This window comes from Cuculus canorus, chromosome 21 (genome assembly GCF_017976375.1).
Source record: "Cuculus canorus isolate bCucCan1 chromosome 21, bCucCan1.pri, whole genome shotgun sequence".
NCBI lineage: Eukaryota > Metazoa > Chordata > Aves > Cuculiformes > Cuculidae > Cuculus > Cuculus canorus.
The window spans coordinates 2,733,961-2,758,447 of NC_071421.1; the positions used below are offsets into that span (position 1 = coordinate 2,733,961).

General features: G+C 42.9%; 1 protein-coding gene across 4 annotated transcripts; it reads right to left on the minus strand.

Annotated features, from left to right (window-relative positions):
• Positions 1-2,241: 2,241 nt before the first annotated feature.
• Positions 2,242-24,487, minus strand: TTC34 (tetratricopeptide repeat domain 34). Of its 4 annotated transcripts, none has more exons than XR_008453268.1 (9): positions 24,414-24,487; positions 21,462-23,047; positions 20,027-20,252; positions 18,285-18,477; positions 15,893-16,059; positions 14,788-15,055; positions 14,319-14,533; positions 9,001-11,038; positions 2,242-2,302 (listed from the first exon to the last, which is right to left on the minus strand). XR_008453268.1 is itself a non-coding variant. In XM_054086120.1 (8 exons), the coding sequence occupies exons 2-8, from the start codon at positions 22,991-22,993 to the stop codon at positions 10,520-10,522; spliced, it is 3,120 nt and encodes a 1,039-aa protein (XP_053942095.1). In that variant the 5' UTR covers positions 22,994-23,047; positions 24,414-24,487; the 3' UTR covers positions 3,566-10,519. The 4 variants fall into 4 exon arrangements, 1 of the variants encoding a protein (XP_053942095.1); XR_008453269.1 differs by lacking the exon at positions 2,242-2,302 and having other exon boundaries at positions 3,566-9,123; positions 10,432-11,038; XR_008453267.1 differs by lacking the exon at positions 2,242-2,302 and adding an exon at positions 3,566-6,646.

Below are 24,487 nucleotides of genomic sequence, written 5' to 3' on the forward strand. Positions count from 1 at the left end.
AAGATGACAATAATCTAAGGGCTTCATTCCTGCCGCTTTCTATGTGTGCCTGTGGTAGCCATTGTGACTACGATGGTCTGAGGGTGAGGAATGCTGTGAGTGATTCCAGCTGCCTGTTCCTCAGGGTGCAGACCCTGGCTCCCACGGAACCAAGACACAGAGGACTCTACAAAGTCTTAACTAACAAATGTAATAAATGATTTGAGTATGGCCAAAGCAACTTAATTGCAGTCACATGTGAGCACCAAGAATGTTTTTATGTCCCTAGAGAATTCATAGATTCCCTCCAACTGCATTAACCTAATCATAAAGAAAGTACTTTCTTTTTTTAAAACATTTCGGAAGGAAGTGGGAATTAAGAACCTCTTCCTGTCTCTCTAATGGCGTCGCTTCCTTGTAGAGCTGAGGAGATGTTTCCAATAGGGAGTACAGGGAATATGGTTGGACTCGATCCTGGAGGTCTTTTCCAACCTTGTGATTCTGTGAACGTTGGGTGTAGCAAAGGCATTTTCTCAAGGCTATGCCAGGGTAATCTGAGCATTAGACTGGAAAGCCAGTGGTGGCAAATATTTTGTGTTTATTTTACTCTTTAGCAGTTCTCAACCCAAAGCAGTCATGTAGAAGTTTGCTTGTTGCAGAGAAGTAAAGGAAGTGCCCATCTTTTAATACTAATTTCTATTGGGAAGAATTGTTTTTATCCTCTTAAAATTCAAATTTGGACTGACTGGCAAACACAGCATATAATATGAATGTCTTGGGGATATAAAGTGTCTTTTCCAGGCAAGCATAACCAAGTCAATTGGAAGCTGGTAGGATGTGCCTGACAGCAAGGCAGAGCCAATGCACCCTCTGAACACACTCAGAACAGCCCAGAGGCTTAGGAGCGATTGTTGCATCTAATGAGCATCCCATCAGTGTATGCTTCCGGACAATTAAATTATACAGAAAGCAGACAATAAAATCCCATGTGCTGGACATGAACAAGCTGAAATTGGCCGTTGTTCTTAGGGTACTGATGAAATAAACCACTGAGTGTTTTTCTTGATGAAATACACTGGGAAAATTTGATGTGGACATTCCTGATGGAATCCTTTTGTACCTTTTAACCCAGAAGAAAATACTTTTCTCTTCTATTTGATGCATCCTTTGGCAAATTTCCCCCCTAAGGAGGGGCAAGGAGAGCTAATGTTAAAGGCAAGCAAGAGCGTTGTAACTATGTATGTGAGAACAGAATGCTGCCCTTAGTGTAGAGGTGCTGCAGGTGGGAAGACTCAACTGTTTTGTAAAGGACTCTTAAGGGTGTGAAAGGATCCTGTGACCCAATACAGTTCTGGTTTATGCTGAAGTTTGTAAGGACAAACATGAGTTATATAATACACAGCGATAGACGCACAATACTGGGCAGTATGATTTTTCATTTCAGAATGATGTGTCTTGTTTTCAATAGTTGTTTCTCTTTGTGATGAGGAATTTGGTAGCAAGTATTTAAATGTGTAAAAAACAAGGTGCTTCTCTTCTGTATGAGAAGCACCAGCAACTTTGTATTTGCAGAATCATTAATTTTGATCATCTTGAGCAACTTTGTGTGGTCACCGAAATAGAGTAATCTGTCACTTTGACAGCTCTCCACTAGTGCAGAGAGGTCCCCGTTCTGTTCATTGCTTCGAAGGGGACAGGCTTATTTTGGTTTCTGACACAGTCCCAGTATCACCTTGTAGCTTGCATGGCAAAGGAGACCGGATGATGCAAAGGGGAAGTAGGTTTGGCATGAGGATTTTTATTTGATTGTTTGGGGGTTTTTTTCCTAAATCTGACATTGCACTAAATTATTAATAATTTTTTAATTTCTTCAGTGCATTTCAACCAGAAATTGCTAAAGGAGGTTCAGTTCCCTTATATCCTAATGCAGAAACTGAGGTGCAGGGAAGTTGTCATGCAGTTACTGCCTGCAGCGATGGTCGTGTGCCAGTCTTTCCTCTGTTGGTCTTGTTCACAATCTACCAGACCCTTATTTACAAATTAGCTTAACGAGTGTAATCTCAATTTACAACAATATGAAGGTGAGCACTGATCTGGGGATTTCTTCTTCCAGAAACTGAGAAACAGTAGGGGGTTCAGTTATTGGAAAACATGCAGACACTGGTGTATTGTGTATAAAAGGTATGCAGTGATTTCTGCAATGAATTTCTAAAGGCATGCACTTTGCACAGAGAAGCAGGTAAAAATGTGAAGTTGTCTTACCTCTGTTTTGTGGAGAATGGTTTCCAGCTGCAGAGGGCCAGCGGCTTGTGCAGGTTCTGGGCTGTAATTGGAATGTGGACATTTTCTGGCAGTCAGAAACACTTACTCCCAGCACTGATCTCTAACAGGCTCTCCCCAATAATGGTCTCGCAAAGTCCTGTGCCTACACCTCCCTCTTTCCCTGTATATTCACTCACACATAGGTGGCTGAGATTGCCCAATGAATTAAATGCTCTGCTCAGACTTACCAGGGAGAATTAACCCTTTCCACTGTATTTGAAATCACTTGATTTGAGATCTGGACTCAAATTGTACAGCAGTCATGAGTGATGCTGTCCTGAAGTGGACAAGCTGAATCCCTAGCTTGTTAGCATTTAGAAAAGTCTCTCCTGTTGCTGTAATTAATTCTTAGCAAAGTTGTCATCTTATGTGCCAAGCTTTACTTCTTTGCCAAGAGATTTTACAGGTATCTATGACAGGAAGACCTCTTCTGGAAGGCAGTGTCTTATTTTCCATACATTTAATTTCAGTACAATGATGAATATTGCAGTTACATTTTTTAATGGCAATGTTTTAAAACTATATAGGTGTGACTTAAGTGGTCTATTTTTGTATTATTTTGCTATATGGGCAGATGAATTACAAACACACCAAATTTAAGATATTTTACTTGAAACTATTTTTTCCAAGGAAAGATATTGTGACCAGTTGAAAAACATATAGTATATAACCATAGTCAATGCATTTTACATTTGTTGAATAAACTTTTTTGGGATCTACAAGCTGAAGAAATTGATAAACCTATGAATCTGAAAAGTCCTAGGAAATAAATAATTTCAGAAATGGCAATAAATGTTAGCAAATTTTATACAATGGAGAGGACTATTGTAGTGAAAGCTCCTGGGAGGAACCTCAGTCAGTAACCCTTGTGCAGGCAGACTGCAGGGGGTCAAAGGACCTGACCTGTGAGGAAAGGCTGAAAAAGTTTTCTCCCTGTGAAAGGGAAAGCTCGGGGGGCACCTCATCACCAGATTCAGTACTGAAAGGGCAGCTACAAAGAGGATGGGGGTGCTATCTGCACCCAAGCCGCATGGAGAAGGCAAGGGGTGCAAAATGCACTGGGAGAGCTTTCATCAGCTTTGATACAAGACAGAATTTTTTATTTTTACAGCAAGAACACTCAGTCCCCAGAACAGCCTCCCCAGGGAATGGGGTACAGTCTCCGTAGGTTGCCAAGTGTGCTAGATAATCTCATTTGTGCTCCCTTGCCCACAAGAGCTTGTCTTAGATGATCTTTTCAGGTCCTTTCCAACATGGGCTGTTCTACGTTTCTGTGAAAAATGTTTTGTGGATAGGAATTGGCTCAAGCGTGTGCTTGGAAGTTGTGTTGGATTGGGTCTTGGATACCAAATCTGCCACTGGTTATAGTCAATTAGAAGTTATCCTGTTGAGAAATGATTTGGGTCTTTCAAAATGACACCATCGATTCTGAACTGTCAGTTCTGTGGCATTTCCCTCTACATCTCTACTTGATGTGTGATTATATTGCAGTTCATCAGTCAGGTTTATTAGGAGGCTTAATTGGATTGAATTAGCTGGCATTTAAGCCATCCAAAACAGTTGAGAATGCAATCAATTAAAACATCCAAACACATTAATGATGCAGTCACAGGCAATTTATGTAGATGGCTAATTACCTGTTTTCTCCGGTCAGTAGATTTTACTGAGAATGTCCAAGAATGGACAAATGATGCACGAGAAGTAAAGAAAAGATATTGCAAAAATACTGGTGGCAAGGTGGCAAAGAAAGACAATGGCAAGGTATGAATGTTTCTGTTGTTAAAACTCTATAAAGAACAAGCCCTATGCTGTAGGCAGCACGCAGGGATGTTTGTAATATTGTAAGAATTTAATGTGACTTTTGGAGAACATATTGAGTTTGATAACGATGTCTGAGGTTTCCAAGCAATCAAGATGCTCCATGAGATGGTCATTTTAAGCGAGAAAATAATAATCCCTGTCAGTCTTTCATTTTATCCGCTACTGAACTGGATCCAAAACCGTGGCTCCCCTGTGAGTTCAGGTCCCTGTACATTGAGCCATGTGACACCCAGGAATTGTATTTGCTAGGTTGCATTAGGCCTGTGTGCAGTGCCGACCTGGAGATGAAAGCACAACCAAGGGGCATAGCCAAATGCAAACCAGTATTAGAATGGAATCATTAACATCCTCCTGCATTTCCTGCTCCCTTCTATGTTCCCTCTCTGGCTTTACAGCTAAATTTTCTCATTTACTGTGACACAGTGCAGGAATGAAATGTGCAAAATTGTTATCAGATACTGTTGTTAATATTCTTTACAGTCTATGGGGACATCCTTATGCTACTATATTCTCTGTAATTCTTGGCTTTTTGGAATCCTGTCTACAGGATTCCCAAACACAAAAATGATAGGGTCTCACCAAAGACACCTGAATCCAGGGCTGATCACCCAGGTTAAGCTCAGTCTTGCATGGCATATAGAACCAGTGGTCCTCGGGAACACAAAGCAGAGTTGTCAGAGTCTCAGGCAGGTTTTGGCCATTCATTGTGTGCCCAAAATAAACTCTGGAAATTAAATTAATTTAAAATTAAATAGTTGCATGGGTCTTAGGTGTGCAAGTCATAAATCTCTATTGAGGTGTGGAGCCCTCAGGGTCAGTGGCACTGGGCTATGACAAAGGGGAAGGCCAGGACTGGGCAAAGACAGGTGACCTGAATAGAAGTTCTGTGTTTTCATTTGTGCAACTGTAGTGTTTTCCATTGGTGAGAAACTGAAATTAACATCACTGTGATCATGATTGTCTTCCTTTCTGCTGACATATCTTTGGGATGGTTAATTGGGAGACCATGGGATGGTCTGATGTTAATTTGTCCCCCACCTGCCCTCATACATTCCCAGCTGCTGAATGCTACAGACAGCAACATCATCCTCTATTTGTCGCCTGCCCTCTGAGAACTTCTGTGACCAAATAAATCACTGGTCCTGTGCGGGGATCAGAGTTGTACAGGTATGTGGGACAGGTTTACAGTATTCTTTGCCATCCTATAGAACATTCCTGGAAGCAACGCAGGCACAGGAGGAAGAGCTTTCTGAATCACAGCTTTGGAGTGTTGTGCCTTCTAAGTAAGGAGTGACTTTCCTTAAGGTGTTATTGAGTAATGGCTCACAACCAACAGAGACCAGTTTAGTTGAAATGCAATTGAAATGGCTACGACTCCAAAGGCAGACTGTAATCCCAGAGATAATTTCATGTAACACTTTAAATTAATGATGACAGCAACTCCTCAGAGCCCCCGCAAACTGGAAATCTCTTGATGCAGAAGCAGTACAATGACAACACAGTTAATCTTCCCTAGGGAAATGACAGTAAAAGAAATGGCTTTTAGATTAGCTGTCATTAAGGTGAAACATCTGCCTCTGCAAGTCAAGTGGAATGGCCTCACTTATGCATACAGGAGCTCGTTAAAGTTACTGGGTTTGCATGGCTGTAAACCAGAGCCAAATTTCCACCATGATCTAAATCTGGGAAGCTGACTTTCCAGGCAATGTGTCAGCTTAAAAAATGCATTTGATCTGTTGCTGAACTTGGCTGATGTGTTTAGATTCTCTTAGTACCTGGGAGCACAGAACTAGGAAAAATAAATGGGAGCGATATGGTTTTAAAGGGAATAAAACTTTTTGAGATCACAAAAGCTATAAGTTTAGCTGTGCCTGAACTCTGAGGAAAAGCTTCCAGTTGAATATTTAACTTCAAACAATTTGCCATCATTTCCAAGCTGTTCTTTGCCTGCTGGACTGCAGAGCATAGGTCAGGAAACTTTAATTGTGTAACTGGATTTGTGATGCAAATATTCTCACACCTGATTGTCCTTTTATGTTCTCGTAAGAATGTTAGATACCTCATAAAGCAAAAATTCATAGGGAGCACAGAAATATTTGGTAGTATCTGTATACAGCTCAGAGTTGAATAAACTACAGGTATTTAATCTTTCCTTTGGATGAATGTAGCTTCAAGCTGGTTTACAAATAAATGGGTGTCCAGTTCCACTATTTACATAGGTTATCGGGCCATGCTCTCTTCTTGATTAATATAAATACACATGAATACTTCACAGTTCTCTAACATTTACAGAAGCGTGCCATGAAAATATGTCCTAAAGCACTTTGCATATGAGACTTTCAAGGAGCAAGTGTTACAATACAGTTCTTTTTCTAAATAACTTCCGCTATTAGCTGCATGCGCAGAATGAGGGATGCATCTCAAAGCAGCTGGAAAGAGCTCCACAATCTTGATGAACTGCACCTTAACATTAAAGAGACGTACAGAAAAGACCACGGCAGCTTTTCTATGCAGATTCTTCAATCTGGAAGAAGTGGAAACAATATCCTGTTGGAAAATGGCATGTATGTAATGAAGTAGGTGATTCAGCAGAGTGGTCCTGACACGGGTATAGCAACAGATGAGATTTATCAGCAGGGAGGGGAGGGAGATGTTTGTTGATAAATCCTGATAGATCTCTTGTGCATAACTACTGCTGGTGAGGGAGACTGGGCTGAAAGGGAAGCAGGAAAGCTGGCTCCCTAGGGAGAACAATGCCTTCTCTGCTGCTTGTTGCGATAGCCTGTCTAACATAGCAACAGTCTGGCTATAGCCAGACTCAAGTGCAGTGATCTTGTTAAGGCATCTTAAGTGATCTTTGTGGCATCGTTAGCACCAAATTAACGATCCCAATGAGGCTGAGTTATAACCAAAGCCAGTGATGGTGACTATCTACTAAAAATGCTGGGTACTCAGAAAGGCCTCCTTCCTTGTACGTTGCTGCACGGGTTTTTTTTTGTGACAGATACTCTCTTCTGGTCAAGCACAGTATAGCAGAGCAGTGGAGGTATGTGAATGTGCAGGCAGAGGGGCGCTTTTGGCTGTTGGGTGCTTAGGCTGGGCTGTAGTTGAAATAGATGGGTCACGTTTAATCCTGTCTGCTACCCAGGACTCCAGGAAATGAGTGTCAGAATGGGTTGTGGTGAGTGTGAAATTGTCCTAGGCATGCATAATGCAGCAATGCTGCTAATTAAACCCCACTCACTGTGGCTAATCAGAAAGATCAGTCTGATAGTCTAAAAGATTAGCTGGAAGAGCAAGCACATAACAGAAAAATATAGAACAAATCAGAAGCTTAGGCACAGGCAAAGATAAGGCCGTTAATCACAGCAGTTTAGTGGGCACAGAAAGAGGACAGAGAAGATAAATAAAAATTCTGATGAGAACAGCTAGGACCTACTGAGAGAAGCAGCCATTAATCTAGACTGTGAGGAATAGATAAGAAGTTTTGTGCCTTCCTGGTGCTTAAATGAACAGCAGTTCTGGGAACTTAAACCCAAATTTTTTTCTTGGCATAACACTGTAGCAATCTTGCAGGGATGCAGGTGGCCCCTAATTTAAAGAAAAAGTTCTTTAGGGGCAGTAAATGGCACTCTGTTCAGAGCAGCAAAGGAGAATCTGTTACTTAAGAAAACAAAATCTGTCAAACCCTCTCAAACTTCTTCAAAGCAGCCCAGGCCAATGGATGGAACATTAGCCTGGGTAGACAGGACAACCAGGTCTTCCCAGTACTTCCCATGACTCTCAGGTGGGGTGAGAAAAGCTCAGTAAGCTGTTTTCATATAACAGAAAGACTTAGGCCTTTCAGAAAATCTCAGTTCACTAGAAATTACATAGTAAAGCTCAGAAAGTTGGTAGTGCTGCTCTCGGCAGAGAGACCACCAATCCAGGCTATATGGACTGGTTTCTAATCTTTTTGATTGAAACCCTAATTCTTTCTCCATACAGTTCTTGTACTGATGATATTGCTGTCTCTCAGCATGGATGAGTGGGAGGAGAACCAGATTCATGGTGTCTCTGTAATGAAGTTACTCGACTTGAATGCAGCTGAGTGTCTGTGTGCCTGTTCTTTGCGTGTCCAGATAGCCGTGCTTATAATATTTCCAGCAATATTAATTGTGGCAAAGGAGACAATCCCTTGTCTCAGTTGTCTGTACAGTGCAAATGCATTACACAAACATCTCAGACTAGATAATAGGAAAGGGTCTTTACTGAAAGGGTGGCTGAACATTGGAAGAGGCTTCGTAGAGGTGGTTGATGCCCCAAGCCTGGCAGTGTTTAAGAGGCATTAAGACAATGCCCGTAATAATATGCTCTAACTTCTTGTCGGCCCTGAAGTGGTCAGGCAGTTGGACTGGATGATCGCTGCAGGTATCTTCCAAACAAAACTGTTCTATTCTAAAAGCCACAGAAAGATCAAACTGCTAAAGAGAAACTATTGTCTGACTGACACTGAACCAGACCTACGACTAAAGGAGGCGATGCTAACAGAAGAGCAATGTGAAGCTATAGAGAGATTTATTATTCAGCCAATCCAAAACTAAAGCAAAATCAAGCAAAACCTAAAGTTTGGAAGCCCTAAATAACTGCTTCTCAAAAATATCAGCATGAGACAGACAAATTCCTATCTGTTGATTACTATTTCAAGAAAAATCAGCACAGTGATTTCTTTCAGCTTGCAAATGTAGCCAAGAGTTAAGTATATAATTGCATGCTTGGAAAGGAACTATCCTGTAGCATCTTGATGCCAATTTAGGAGCAAAAGGTACTCATCAGTATCACTAGGTTGCAATCAGAGTAACTTTTCTGGAATGTGAAAGGAAAGGAGCCCACTCTTACCTGTGCTCTTAGGGAAGGAAAAAAGGAGCATGCAGAGATGAAAAAAAGATGCGAGGGTACAAGTGGTATCATTGATAGTGGGTTGATTGCAGGGTAGGATGAGGTTTCACTCTGGAATGTTGCCTTTCAGAAAACAAAGTAACAAAAGAGAAAATGTTACATTTCCCTTTCATCCTAATCAAAGCAGGAGAGCAGTTCTCAGTGTTGCTTTCATCTTTGTTTTCAATAGTAGTTTCTATTTTTCTCCATGGTTGTATTATCACCCTCCAAAAACACTGGGACAATTTCACTTGGAGCAGTCAAAACAAATACACAATTCTGTTGTTTTGGGCCCCAGCTCAGGTTTCCTTTTTGCACAGCACAGGTATAAGCTTCAAATTGTGCTACAGACTCCCACTGTATGGAGGAAACACCAAATCACACAGAAATCGGGTATATAGGCACTGTCTCTGTGCTGCCTCCAGGTCGAGCTGCCCTTACAGATGGGGAAGCTGCTTACATGCCAGCAGGCACAACCCTTTGGAGCATTTGAGACGTTGATTCCCATGCATGGATGATGAAAAACGAGTGCTGAATCACTGCAGAGCAAACACATTCCCACCTTGGCTATTGCCTCCAGCCCTGATCTCCCTACTAGTGGGATCAATTCTCTATTTGTCCATGCTCCAGTGCTGTCTTTGTGCAAAAATACCCAGGAGGGTGAAAAATGATATTTAGCAGGCACTTGCAGGCACTCCTACTGAGAGATTATCTCCAGCCCTGGCAGGCTGAGACACAAGGATCTCCAAGTGCATGTCTATGAAGGCATAGCTGCCTGTGTGTCAAAGATAACAGATATCAGTCAGTAGAGTAGACGTTTTATATCTGTTGAGTCTCATCCTTTATGTTATCTATCTTCCCTGGGACAGAAAACCAGATTACTTGGCATTGGTGCTGCTTCTGCTGCCCTGTGTTAGTTCTGACCACTGCAAATCCACTGGACTGAGACAAGGGCAGCTCCTTCCATTCACAAATGGGTCATCGGGGCAGCGTAACACATGTGATCCTTCACAAATATAAACCACGTTATAAATGTTACTTCTGACTGATCTTTTCGACTGGCCCATAAAAATAAGGCTACTTAACAGTAGGGTGTTAAAGCAAATCAAATAAATAGCAAGGAAGTACATGGTTATTATTCATAAACTGCAAGCTCTTTGAATGTCTTCCTTTACTATGACTGGAACCGATGGGTTAGAATTAGTTTAGCTCAGCCAGAAAAAACACTTTCTTCACAAGGAGTTTTCATACAATCATTTTAAAGAATCCTGAATACTGCAATTTGCCTTTTTCTCATAGCTATCTTGGTCAGTTTTGTTTCACTATCTGAAACCTCTTCCTCCTCCCAATCTTGCTGTACCACACTCAGTACCATGACCACTGCTTATTTACCATGAGCTTCTCATCTTTCCCTTACTCTTGTAGCCTCACAAGTGAACTAGAAAGCGATCAGACACTGGAAAATCCTCAAAGAGATGAATTAATGTATGCTACAGCTTGATGATTCTCGCTTAAGTCTCGTTTTCAGCTTTTTAAGTTCACTGTTTTTATCAATTTTAAGGCCATAGTCTGTGATTTTCCAGGCCTCTTCATAATGCTGCATTTCAAAGTTATATTGTGCAACCTTATGAAATGTTCTGGTTACAATTTCACTGCCAGGGCCGTTCATGATGCTGAACAATGCCATGGATTCGTCTAACTGCAGTGCCTCAATATACTGCTTAACGGCTGCTGCTTCCTCCGCCACTGCCAATAGCAGGCGTCCTTTTGAGCAGTGGTCCTCAACACGTGTCTTAAGGCTGTTGTGGCCATGATTCTGGATCACTTTCTCCATATCTTCTAGAGCTTTGTCATATTTTTTCAAGTGCGTAAGGCAAGTGGCCCTCCGTCGGAGATACTTTGGATTATCTTTGCCGGTTAAGATGGCCAGAGTGTAATAACCAAGAGCCTTCTCATAGTGGTGTTCTTTCATCAGCACATTTCCTTCTTGGGCTGCGATCTGTGGAAAGAAAATTACTTAATATTAGTTATTAATAGTGGAAAAAAAAGAGTAAAAGCTGAACTGGCCACAGGTAGACACAGACACTAAGAAGTTTTGGATACTCTTTCAAATGTTGAATATGTTCTCCTAGTTGGAGAATGTATAATTGGCATGGTTTTTGCATGCGGATATAAAAACCTTGGATCGATGACCTGCTGTGATCTCAGCTGTTTCTGAACCTCTCCTCTTTGTTTCTGCATTTTTTTCCTAAACCTTTCTCAGAATACTTCTTCTGAAGTTGTTTACATTCCTTGGGAAGGATACATGATCTGAAAACTGAATGGACCCAACTCTTAACATAGACAGTGTTCTCTTTCTGAACCCAATGGTCTGCTCTAACCAGAAACCGCATCTTCTGGTTAATAGAGAGTCAGCCCCATGTGCTGCCCACAAATACTTGTATCTCCTAATAATGAAAGTTGGCCTCCCTTAAGTTTACCTAAGCTACAGGAAAAAATGGCCAACTGATGGCTTTGCAGATCATTAATCTTCAGTACAAGTGAATTATCTGCCCTTATCTGAAAGGAAAAACAACAACAAGAAAATAAAGGAGGCAGAAAGAGCCACATAATTTTTAGGTTCATAAATATCAATGAAGAAAACTCCATTAGAACTATATGCCTCAAATGGATTTCTCATTACTTCTCTTTATTGGTAATAAACAAAGCTTTTAACATGCTGCAGCAGAGTGAATATTTAAGTTACAAACAAGGCTGCCACGGGGAGCTTAGGTCTTACAGAATGCTGAACCAAACAAGGTAAGACTTCACGTACAGGATAAATGTTTCCACCAGTCATTCCATGGGCTATCACACACTGCCTTTGGATGTTCGTGGCACCCCAGAATTCAGCTGGCACAGCCTCTGTCTCCATAGCCACACCCGGCAGCCATCTCAGGTCTTCCAGTCCCTTTGCTTGCCTTGTCTCTCTATTTTGCTGGATGTTTTTAGGACAGGTTGGAGTCTTTCCTTCTTCACCTGCGGACTGTCTTTGAGGTCCACATGCCACGAGGGCAAGTGGAATAGCAACTTCTACCTTCAGCTGATGGCCTAATTCTGACACGAACCATATAGCTTTTCTCTGTTTCTGTAGGAGTCGGCTCTGGGTACCCTATGGCATGTCAACAGCCAGCAGAAAGCGCAGCTCTGAGGGTCTGGGCAAGGAGCTAGTAAGCTGTCATGCATTTAACCTCTGACATAGGAAATGGAAGGGTTGAAGCTGCACTAGCTGCAAGCAAACTCCCTTCCTCTGACCTTTTGCGATTTAATATATCTTTCAGATTCCTATTCCCATGTGACTTCCCCAGTTGTTTACAAATTTTTAGCATGGGACCCTTCAGACTATAAATAATGGAGGAACTTTATTCCTTTGTTTTTCATGAAACAAATCAGAACATCAAGGAGCTCTCCTTCCTCCACCCTTTCCTATTCAGCTTACGTAGAACTATTTTTAGCTTCTCAGACCTGACTCTGGGATAATGATGACACATTTCTATAATGCCTGTAACTTCTAAACACTCTAAACCAATGTGGCTGCGATACTTTTGTGTGTGGGGTGCTGAGACTGAGGGATGAGCGTAAACCACAAAGCTCTTCTTTGCTTCAGGCTACTTATTTGTCAGGTAACAAAGAATATCCTCCCCTAGAGTGCAGGTAGGACCTGTGGCAAAGTATGGCTATCGCTGTGGTTTCTGGCACTAATCGTCTCTGTAAGCCTTTTTGCCTTTACCAAGACCTTTCTTTTACACGCAAACTCGAATAACCTTGTAGGCAAAATGAAGTGCTATAGGAAAGTCCTTTGAGACAGTGGGCAGATGAATTAACCAATTCCTTCACCACCCCAGCAGAACATATACTTATCCCCTTGTCACAAAATACATCTTAAAAAAAAAAAAAAGTTATTCTTGGCTAATTAGCAACAAAAGTAAACACACAGTAAATCTTTGAAGATTAGAAAATACAGAAAGATTCCTAGGTGCTTGAGTCCAAATATTCACTCAAGCACAAGATTAAAGATAAAAAAATAATTCTATTTTACTTCCAATGTTGGTATTGAGTTCAGTCTTGAAATCAGTCCAGCCATCCTTATTCTCTCATGGGGCAGAGAAATCTTTCATGATAAATAAGCCACCAGAAAAGGTCGGGAACCTTTTCCATAACTGTCAAAAAAGACAGACATAAAGCGCCTCTCCCATTTGAAAGGTTGCATTGATCTGTGGCACCAGTGAGTTCCTAATACATCAGTGCAGGTTAAGCTGTACAAAAATTAGTTTGTTGGTTTTGGTTTTTTTTTCTTATTGATAGCATAACAAAAAGTCTCCTGTGTTTTCTGGGAAAGCAGCACGGATGGATTTAGCAGTGAGGCTTCCACACAGAACCAGTGATGTGGCAGCAAGGGAAATTGAGCTGTAAAATGTGTCTCCATTATAGACGCCTCCTTAGGGCCTCCACAGACACATTCATGATTGTAAGTTTTTCAGCTTTATACAACGAAAGATTGCAAATTGGCTCCAAAGTTGTCAAAATCTTCCCGATAAGACTGAACTTCTTACATTATCCAGGAGAGAGGGGCTCTTTTCTCTGTAATAGGGTAGATCTAGAGACTGGAAAATTAATACTTGTTTACTTATATCCTCCTGCTGTTTTGCTAAAATACATCCAAAGTACTCCTCTCAAGATGCATTAAGTATTTCAGCATGTTGTTTGTTTTATAACCTGGGAGAAAGCATAACAATATAGCTTCCCAACAGGGTGCATACAATCTACAAATTGAATAAAAGGAAACAAACTGATTCTCAGAACACGGAGCTTCTGGGTAATCAGAATTGTATATGCTTGAGTGAATGTTAAAACTCCTCACCATCAATCTGATTTTGTCCTGTCTGATTATTGGAGATGCTTTTGCAGAGCTGGATGTATTTTGATGGAGAAACTTGAAAAAAATACTGGAAAATATATACTTAGCAAACACTAGAGCAATGTGCCATTTTGCGTCAAACAGTTTTAGCCAAGAAAACCAATACCAACATCAAAGGCTTGTAATTCTATAAAAACTTGAATATATTGAAGTGTTTACATGTTACACAAAAGAGCAAAAAGGACTGAGGCATTTAATGTGACCGAATTTGAACCTTCCATTTCATTTCATCAAGAGAATGAACAAAACATGACCCCTCTTCCCTGGAAGCCAGCTACAGTACTATGTAACTCATACAGAGTGCATCAAAAAAGGATTGTACCTGAGAGAGATGCTGCTGTTGCTTAGCGTCTATGAAGTTCAGGAGAAACCCCAACTCCCTTTCATCTCTCTTAGCCAGGTTGCTGAATGAGCGAGCTGCCACTGGCACATTCCTCCTCTTCAGCTGCAGCACAGCCAGTCTTGCACTAGCAAAGTCATCAGCAAGAGAGTGGCCAAACGCCTCCCGAAGGTGATTAACGGCCTCTTCATACCTTCCTGTTGGTTAACACCAGCACAAGCCATATAACCCATTCCATGTGGAGAAAGAGACATCAAGAAACCTTACTAGGCAGTGTTTAGGGAGCTTGTCCACAGTCTACATCTAAGGGTATCAATGACCCTTTCCTACAACATTTGCAAACTTCTCTTGTAAAGTGCTTTAGGGCAATCCACTTGCAATTTAAATTCGCATTCTTTAATTTACTGCTCATTCACGCTTACTTTAGTTAAGTAAAAGAAGGGGAACTTACCATTTGCGATCAAAACATCTGTGTAGAAGATGTGATATTGTGAATCCTTGCAAATTTTAATTAGTGCTTTTGCAATCATGAGAAGATCTCTGAAGGGTTCTCGTTTTGAGAGGTCTTTAGTAGCAACAAGCTCAGTTAGAGTCATCCTGCCATGCTGAAGAAGCCACTGAGTGATCAACCTTCTGGCTTCATGCTTTAAAGACAGAATTGCTGGGATCACTACTCCTGCCTCCACCTTCAGTGCTGAGACCAAATCTTGCACTGCCTCCTATGCAAAAATAAGACCAAAAAATGAAATGGTAGCAATAAGCATGTATTGATAATTTGTTCTTTCAGTTGTTGTCAGCTCTCTGCTGTCCCACAGGTCAGCTGCAAACCTTTGGAAGTTCTTTGCTCTTCCCTGTCCTGTGCTGCATCTTTTCCATTTGCAAATCTGATCTAAGAGCATAAAGACAGGTTTGAATGACTGTGCAAAGTGGTCTGAAATGCTCAGATTATCATTGAAAAAAATTCTCACAGCAATAAGAAAGAGATGGTGTAAGTGATTAAGTGCAACTGTTTCAAATTCACTGTAGGATCACTGTGATATGCCGGTACAGTGTAAGGCAATTGACCATATTAGAATCAGATAAGCCATGCAAACACCTGACACGATTTCCAGGCAATGACTTACTGCCATCTCCAAAGTCCAGCATAACACTAATCGCTCATGTGAACTTTTCACAGATGGTGAGGGACTCACTAAAACCTTGAAAATGTTCTTTCTTTTTCCTCTTGTTGTTGCTGCATTTCACCTAACACATCATGTCATGAAAATATCAGATCAAATATAGAGGGGATTTGCAGCATTGCAAATCAATGTATGGCAGTGACAGTGGATAGGACCTATGCTTAACGTTTAGTCTTCCTCTCTCTAGGCTTGGGAAAGCAAATCAGTAATGTGACATGGACTGCTGGTACACCCGGCCAAACCAAGAGCCTCCGCTGACTAAATTCTGAAACTCTTTTGATTTTAGTGAGCCCATGACAAAGCCTGTGGTACCTTACACTAATATTGCTTAATCCTGTCAGAAAAATCAACAGCAAAACAATATAGTGATAATACCTTTTGCTGCTTCAGAGCAAGGTGAATGAATCCTCGTCCACTCAGAGCCTGTGCATTCCTAGGGTCCTCCTTTAGGATGGCATTAAAATCAAAAATAGCAGTTTTTTTCTGACCAAGGCGCCCATAACATCGAGCCCTGATGAGAAGACAATCTTCAGCATAACCACCTGGAGGGGAGAAATGCAGCCAAGCTTATTTGAAGGGTCTCTAGTCTACTGCTCTAAACTAGGGTGCAATACATCCCAGCCTGCGCAGACCACGATGCCCCACTGATGGGCTTCAAAGCAGCTAAGTGAAACGATGCGGTAGGCTTACATGTCATGTTATGGTGATTACAGGGATGAAATGCAAGTGCCACTTTATTCAGAGCTGTGGCAAGAGTGGAATAAGAAGGGTGTGCTGGATGCAGGCAAATGGACTACTGTGGTAAGGAGCTGAAATCCACTGACGTGACTGGAAGAAGAATAAGGAGGATGCTGGAGAGGAGGTCTGGAAAGCTTTGCCCTTTGTTGTTCTGCTCTCAGCTCTTGCATGCATTTTCACAAGGTCCTCTAAAAGACAGTGTTGTAATGCTGCTCTGGAAAGCAGCAAAAGAAAGATGAGGCTCTTGTAAAAGGGAATGTCTTCCTAGCTCCACATCTATCCCTCCACCACACCTTTCTGCAAAGACTTCATTAATGTTCAACAACTGCAGGCAACCTACCAATGACATGAACATCATTCTCGGATCTGAGCTGAATTAGGATCCAATTCATTAGAAAGAATCTTGGAGATTTAAGTATGACAGAATAGGAGCAGCACAAATAAGAGAAGAAAGCTCTAAGAGGAAGATATGTGAGGATAGAGGCATAAAGCCATTTGGCTGTTTTAATAAAGTGGAGGCAGAAGGTACACAGTTTTATCTAAAACAGCAATCCACAAAGGACTGACTAATTTACTGCCACACTTAATATGCCCTGTGATTTGTGATACTAAGATTCTTTTTTTCTCTGCTTTCAAATAATGCTTCCCAAATAAATACTCATATATTTTACAATGAACATCACGGTCCATTCATTCAGTGGCTGTAGAGCATATAACTTTCTGCCATCCACATGCTGCTTCCTTCCAAGGCAATTTCGATAAGGATCTTAATTTGTCCAGGTTTGCAATCAATAACTGTGGCATCCCAATACTGGATGATAAATCATCACTGCCACTGTAAATGTTTTTTCACAGGAAGGTCAGCAAATGCAGTGTCTTGCACAGCTGCCCACAGAGATGAGCCAGCAGGCAGGCTCCTAGCAATTCTCTTACAATAATGAGGCTTTTTCTCTCTCTGGATGTGATCCAAAACTTCTATACCAAGGGCTATCATTGCTCTGGAGCGCTACCAGTTGGGTCCCATAAATTCAATATCTATTTCTTAACAAGCATCTGTTCTAGCAGGTGGGGAGTTGATAAGCTGGAGTGCAGAGGCTGTGAAATGGAGCCATCTCAAAGCCATCAACAGGCGTTTCTTTCCATTTTCATAAACCAATCTCTCTTCTCCTCAATGCTGCTGTCATAATATTTGCTCAGAGTGAAAGGCAGATTTCCAAATGAACATGGTTTTACTTGGAACGTGCCAGATGATTTCCATGTTTGCCTGATCTTGCTCCTTAGGAAAAGCTAGGATAATGATGCATGTAAATGGGTGCATTCACCCCTTTGCACTGGAATTCTGCGTTTATTGGTGTGTTGGAATGAGGCTGGTTGTGTGCTGCAATGACTGAAATTACAGCAGGTCTACCATAACAAAAGACCGTAAAGCAGACATCTGCTGTGTTACCTGTATACTCTGAACACTGAATTTCAGGAGCAGGAAAAACAGGGAAATTATTAGATCAGAAATTTCAAACCACCAGCTGGAAATAGATGGCTCAGGATGTTAACGATCTTTTACAAGTTATGAAGGAACTGTGTGTTCTGTGTGTTGATATGACTCAGTAAGGGTGGCTTATGCCTGAACTTCACTTTTAGTATGTGACAATGCAATTTAAAATAATCCTCAGCTGTGCTCTGGGAGGATTTCATGTGCCAAGCTACAGAACAAGATCACACCACGGGAGAAAAGGGGCTGATATCCCTGTAGAACTGAACTGAAGCTTTGCAACCCATTTCAAGGAGTTCAGAAGCTACTTACAGGACAGCAAGAAGTGCAGTCACTATTTAATAGCACTATTTCACCATCCAGATGAGTCGCTACTTTAAACAAATTTTATCGCACTCTTTACCTGCCTTTGTAGGTTTGCTGTTTCAATCTTCTCTCATTGGGGAATCGACAGATAAGAACTGGCTGGACATGGTTGCCCCATCACTGATCTTATTTCCCACAGAAGTGAATCTCCCATCAGTACCTCGATAACCCTACCTGAAGCAATGATGGCAAAGGAAAGGTAGGCGATGGCCTCCTTGATGTCAGCATCCTCCCGTTTGTCCTTCAAGATGGTCAGAGCTCTGCAATGGCAGTGAGTTTTCATCAGTTTCCTGTCTTCATCTTTGAAAATGTCCATGATGGGCAGGAGGCAGGAGGTGTCTCCAATTCTGATCACTTTCTTTAGTAGCTTAACAATGTGAGAGGAAAAGGCAGAAGAGAAGAATTGGCATGAAAAGATAAATTAAACTGGAAATATTACTGTCTAGGGAGACAGGTATGCTCTTACCCCGTGCTTCCCCATGTTTCACTGGGGCTCCAGACACAGTCCAGCCAAAGACCACAACTCACTTTCACTTAACTCCTCAGCAGGCCCGAGGGTCAAGTACATGTTGGAGACAAAATTACTGCTTATTTTTTCTCACCACTACTGCAGCTGGGGAAATACTAATGCTGCTTTGCTTACTTTGGGCAGTGTCTGTTCCAGACTGGCAGTTAACTGTGTTTGTAAATACAGCTGAGCCACAGGACTATTGCGGAGAGAAAGCTGCTGTGGAACAGCAGGATTCCAGTGACCCCTTTTGACTGTAAAATGGAAACCAGTGAATTAATGGAATATCAGTGAAGTGCTGTGCCTTTCTTCTTTTTTTTTTTTTTTTATTGCTATAGGGAAACTGAGAAAAGTATGGATTCAAATCCACAAACTACTGTTCTCCTGGAAAAGAATCTTGCTTGACACATGATATCCTTGCCTCCATCGAGTAGGGTGAAAATCACCAAGCACCTCTTTAATATATTTCCTAAGGAAAAGAATCAAAAGCTCTTTTCTCTAGTAAAACAAATGGGCTTAGCAGGTATTCAACATTCCAATCTGAGTCAGGGAAGCCAGGGCAAGAACAGAGTTCTTTTGATGCACTGGACACATTTAGCTTATCAATTTATATTTTCGTTAATAGATACAAGTATCTGGGTGCTGACAGGCAGGTAGGATAAAAACATTTCAAAGAGAAGTTTTTTGGGACACGTCCCATCTAGAACTTGCAGATAGGAATACAACTTCCAAGAGCAATGTGTGGACTCTAATAAGGTCATGTCATTAGCAAATAGCCTTCCCAAAGGCAGAAAATTACACAAAACTTATTTTTCATGGGAGTAATGAAGTGGTGACAATAAAACCATTCTCTTCATGGCTATTAGGATTTATATGGAATTTTTTAAAAATGCAAGAGTTCCCTCTTATGGGAGAGCCTGGTAATTCAGCTCTGTATTCCTTGGCAAGAGTAGAAACAGGTTGGAAACTCTTTCCTGGTTTCAAGCACAAGTCATTAGCTACTAAAGAAAGAAAACTGCAGACTGATATTTGAGCTTCTGGATTTGTTTCTTTCCCTGCCCCCGTTTCCAGTGCTTCATTAGGATAATCAGTTAGGTAGTAGTTCTGCCTTCTTTTCTCTAGGGGAAACCACCAGTCCCATCACTATTGTCACCAGGGGCAGGACGCTCGGTCACGCTCTGCCCAGTGAAAATCTCTGATGGAAAGTGCCATTAAATAGCATGTGATGAATGGGCTGTACTCAGCTGGGAGTCCTTGTGTGGTGTGTGCTGCAGACAGGGTGTCCGGCTCATGAAGCTGGTATTTATCAGTTTTTCATTTTTCATCATTCCTGAGAAAAGCCTGGCAGCACAGGTTGGAGTCAGTGCAGCCCAACTGGAAAACTCCTCACAGGTAGTGTGCTCCTTACCTGGTTGCCATCATACATGAAACCTTTCTTCAACTGCAGAAGTGCAAGCCGAGCCAGGATGGGAGAACTTTGTGGACTTTCTGAGAGTGCTAGTGAGAGGAGCTTGTGAGCTTCTTCTACACGGCCCATCTGGTACAGGGAATCAGCGCGAAGGATCCGTGACACTTCATCAGAGGTGTCCAGCTCCACCAACAGAGAAGCCAGATGGTAAACCCCAGGTGCATCTCTGGAAGGAAAGAAGAGAAAGGGAAAGATCACCTTCAAGGAAAAAAATGCTAATGAGAGTAACAGAACCTCTCTGTCACACCTGGAAGCTGAGAAGCAGGTTATTAGTCCAGTATCAAAGTGGATGATACATTTGCCCAGAGAAGTCATGGCTGCCCCATCCCTGGAGGTGTACAAGGCCAGGATGGATGGGGCTTTGAGCCCCCTGATCTAGTGGAAAGTGTCCCTGCCCATGGCAGGGGGTTGGAACTGGATTGGCTTTAAGGTCCTTTCCAGCCCAAACTGATTCTATGATTTTACCATATTCAGTACCACAGATATCTCTGCCACTTCATTCGATAAACATAATCCCTCTTTACAAAAACACGCTCTTAAGCAGTTGTGGCTCTAAAGAAAGGTTATCGCATCATGATTCATATCTGCGGTTGCAGCCAATACCACAATGGGAAAAGGAAAAAGTAACAGTGATAGTGGGAAAAAAAAAAAAAAAGTCACCGTTTCTAATGAGGAGCTGTGTGTTAAAATTTGCATGGAGTCAGAACTGTGTTAATAGGTAGCTTCTTGTTCCAGAAGCAGTGACTTGTGTCTGAGGGGTCGTGTTCGTGCCCTGAGCTGCCAGTGCAACACTGCATGAGGTCACACATTTTCCTGCCCTGCAGTCACACCGCTGGAGCACAGGCCCTGACTGCTGGAGGTGAAACACGCATCATGCAGCCTCAGAAAAAGGCCATAGTAGTGTTAAAATTATTAAGAGACTAAATTAGTGTGGGTATTGGTTGTAAAGAGCAGCCACCTGAGGTGAACTTTTACATGCTATTTCCCACTTCAAATGTTCACATTTCCCTGCAAAATATTAGTATTTCACATCAGGAAAACCTGAGAAAGTAACATAAAAAAATCTGTTTGGGAGAAAATGGAAGACTTTTCCTGGGGTGGTATCAGACAAAACTAGAAAGATTAAAGATGATCTGTCTATGTGAATTGTATCGCATTCCATCATCCCAGCAAAATAACACTTTACTGGAATGACCAAAACTATGCAGTTTTACTTCAATCTGTTGCTAATTCAGAGCTTTAAAAGGTTCTATATCCTATTTTCACTTATCTGAAGCAAGTGCTCTCGCTATTACTCAAGCTGCTCTTGTTCCATTAGGAATCTGCACAGCCCTGTTTCTTTTTCTGCCCACGAGCTGAACTGCCTCCTGGGTACCTCTTCTTCTGGAGCATCTTCTGTCCTTCTTCTTGGAGAACTTTTAGCAGCAGTCCTCTTTGGTTCCATGGCACATAGGACTTGATTGTGAAGATGGTTTCTTCCAGCTTTAACTGGCAAGCTGTGATGTAGTCCAGGGCTGTCAAGTAATGGCTGCCACCAGAAATCCGGAGAAGTCCACGCCCACACAGGGCTTTAATACAGCTGTTAGGATGTGGGGAATCATGCTCAATGACCTTTTGAAAGTCCTGCAGGGCTTCCTGGTGGTTGTGAGTATGGAGGGAGCAGAATCCTCGCAACGCTAAGAGAGTATTGTAGTAAGTTTTCTGCTCTGCTGCCAAGAGGTAGTCACAGATATCCAGGGCAGTCCTGATGTGTCCATGCAGGAGATGGCAGTCTGCTAGCCGAACACTGAGCTCCCGTTTGGACCCTAGGGAGATGTGGAGAAGAAACTGGACTGTCTGGATGACAGAAGGGAGCAATTCAGTACCATGATTGCCTCTGAGTTCAGTCCGAGTACGCACAGCCTCCCTGTATGCTGCAAACTTCAGCTCCAGGACAGTCCTAGCCTGTTCTTCTATGCTTTCCCTGTCGTGTGGTGCGAAGAGCTCTTCGAAGTGTTTCATTGCCTGGGCAGGGTTTGCTGCAAAGGCTTCTGCTAAGTCCTGCATCATTTCCTGCATCTGTCCGCCCAAGAAGAAATAAGCAGCAGCCCGTTGCAAGAGCAGAGCCAAGGCTTTCTCATCTCTGAGATTATTGTCAGCTGAGAAGCCCTGGAGGGCCTTGCTACAAATGGCCACACACTCCTCAAATCTGCGTTTCTTAAGGAGGTAAGCTGCCTGCACCCTGCAAACCCAAATGTCTTCTGGTGCTACTGCAGAGAGGAAGTCACAGCAGTTGCCCAGCCACTGGTCTGAGGAACTGTCATCTTCGTTTTCTTTCTGATATGCTGAGAGACAATTGGAGAAGGCTTGGATGACCTCTGGGAGGTGTTCCTTTTGCCTGCTACTCACATAGGCCACTGCCTCAGCCCGATGCATCACAAAGGCTTGGATATAGTCTGCAACTCCCTTCCCAACTTGTGTCCCTGACAGCACCCATGCCAATGCCCTCAGCAGCAGCAGTTCCATTGAATCCTTTGGGTTAGCCTCGAGCAGGGCATTGCATTTACTCACCACCTCCTCTGAGCATCCTCGCCTGAGCAGGCTCTCCAGTTTATATACTGAGGATACCACATTGTTAGGACTTAGGGTGGAGAGAAAGATGGCAGCTATTCCCACACTGAGGGAAACAACGGCCAAGTTCTTGCTCTGGATCTTGGGAATCTGGTTCTCGCCTTTGCACCACATCTCCAGGGTGGTCATCACCTTCTCCCAGAGCCCTTTGTCTAAGGAGTTCACCTTCTGTACTGCTGTGGGGGCACTGCAGCTAAAGGCAGCCATGTAGAAAGCAGTGGCTACTGGTAGCTCCTGCTGCGCGAGATGGTGGTCCCCTTCTTCACAGAGCAGTGTGGCAAGCTCCTGAGGTGACATTTCCTGCACTTGTACCTTCACCACGTGGTATCACACATATAATGCGGGTAGTGCCTGTAAAACAGAAAATCAGTGATGTGAGGGGCTGTGGAGCACAGGTTTTTTTTTTGCTTGCGGGGCATCTTTCCAGTCGACAGACACAAGTAAGCCCAGATCCTGTGAAAAGCTAGCGTTTTGGCACTGACAGGCTTCCTGGAGAGCAAAGAAACATCACAGAGTTTCTCAGCCCACAGGCATTTAATACTGGTCAGAAAGCAGCCACATAACCTTATCAGTGCTCCCTGCGCCACTGACTGCCTGGGACATGGGGCTGGGGACGTGCCGGGCTGTGTCGTCCCTGGCTGAGATGTCAACCAGACAAACTTTTAATCACCAGACAGTATGGTAGTGGACAAGGAAGAGACAGAATGGTGCCCTGATACTTGCCTTTCCTTCTTTGACTTGGAGAGGCAGGAAAGGAGAAGAAAATTTGTGCCTTTCCCCTATTTCTACCCCTGGAGTAAGCGGGAAAGATGCAATTTAGTGCAAGGGCCTGAGCTGCAGGCTGTCTCTCACCCCTGTACAACTGGGAGCAGCCCTTCTGGTGAGGGTCTTGCAGGATGGCAGTGCAGGGAGCACAAATAACTGAGAGTGGGAAGTTCAAATCACAATGGTTTCAGTGGGAAATGACCTTTAGGATCATCGAGTCCAACCGTTGATCCAGCCCTGCTGAGTCTGTTACCAGACCACGTCCCCAAGTATGTCATCTACTTGTCTTTTAAACCCCTCTAGGGATAGCGACTTAACCACTCCCCTGGACAGCCTCTGTCAGTGTCTGAGAACCCAAATCAAACATTTCAGAATGGGGAGCACAAACACCTGAGAGGGGAGCACAATTCAATTCCTGAGAGAGAGTGGGGAGCACAAATCACAGAGTAGTTGCAGTTGGAAAAGACATTTAAAATCATCGAGTTCAACCATTGATCCAGCCCCTTCTTTAAATCCCTCCAGGGATTCAACACCTCCCCGTACAGCCCCTGCCAGTGCTTGACAACGCAAATCAAACATCTCAGAAGGGGGAAGACAAACCTCCGAGGGCACAAACACCTGAGAGAGAGAGGGGAGCACAAATCCCCGAGAGCATCCAAATCAAACACCTCAGAACGTGGAGCAGAAACTCCTGAGAGCGAGCAGGGAGCACAATTAAATACCCAGAGAGAGAGAGGGGAGCACAAACCCCCGAGGGCACAAACACCTGAGAGAGAGTGGGGAGCACAAATAAGTAACAGAGTGAGAAAGAGGAGCACAAACAGCTGAGGGCACGATCACCTGAGAGAGCAGGGAACACAAACACCTCAAAGACAGAGAGAGAGAGGGGGGAGAGAAGCACAAATACCCGAGGGCACAACCCCCCGGAAGAGGGAGGAGTGCAGATAAACACCTGGAGAGCTGGAGCGCAGACCCCGGGCCGCTCCTGAGGTGAAGCGAGGTGAGAGGAGGCGGAGAGCGGCGCTG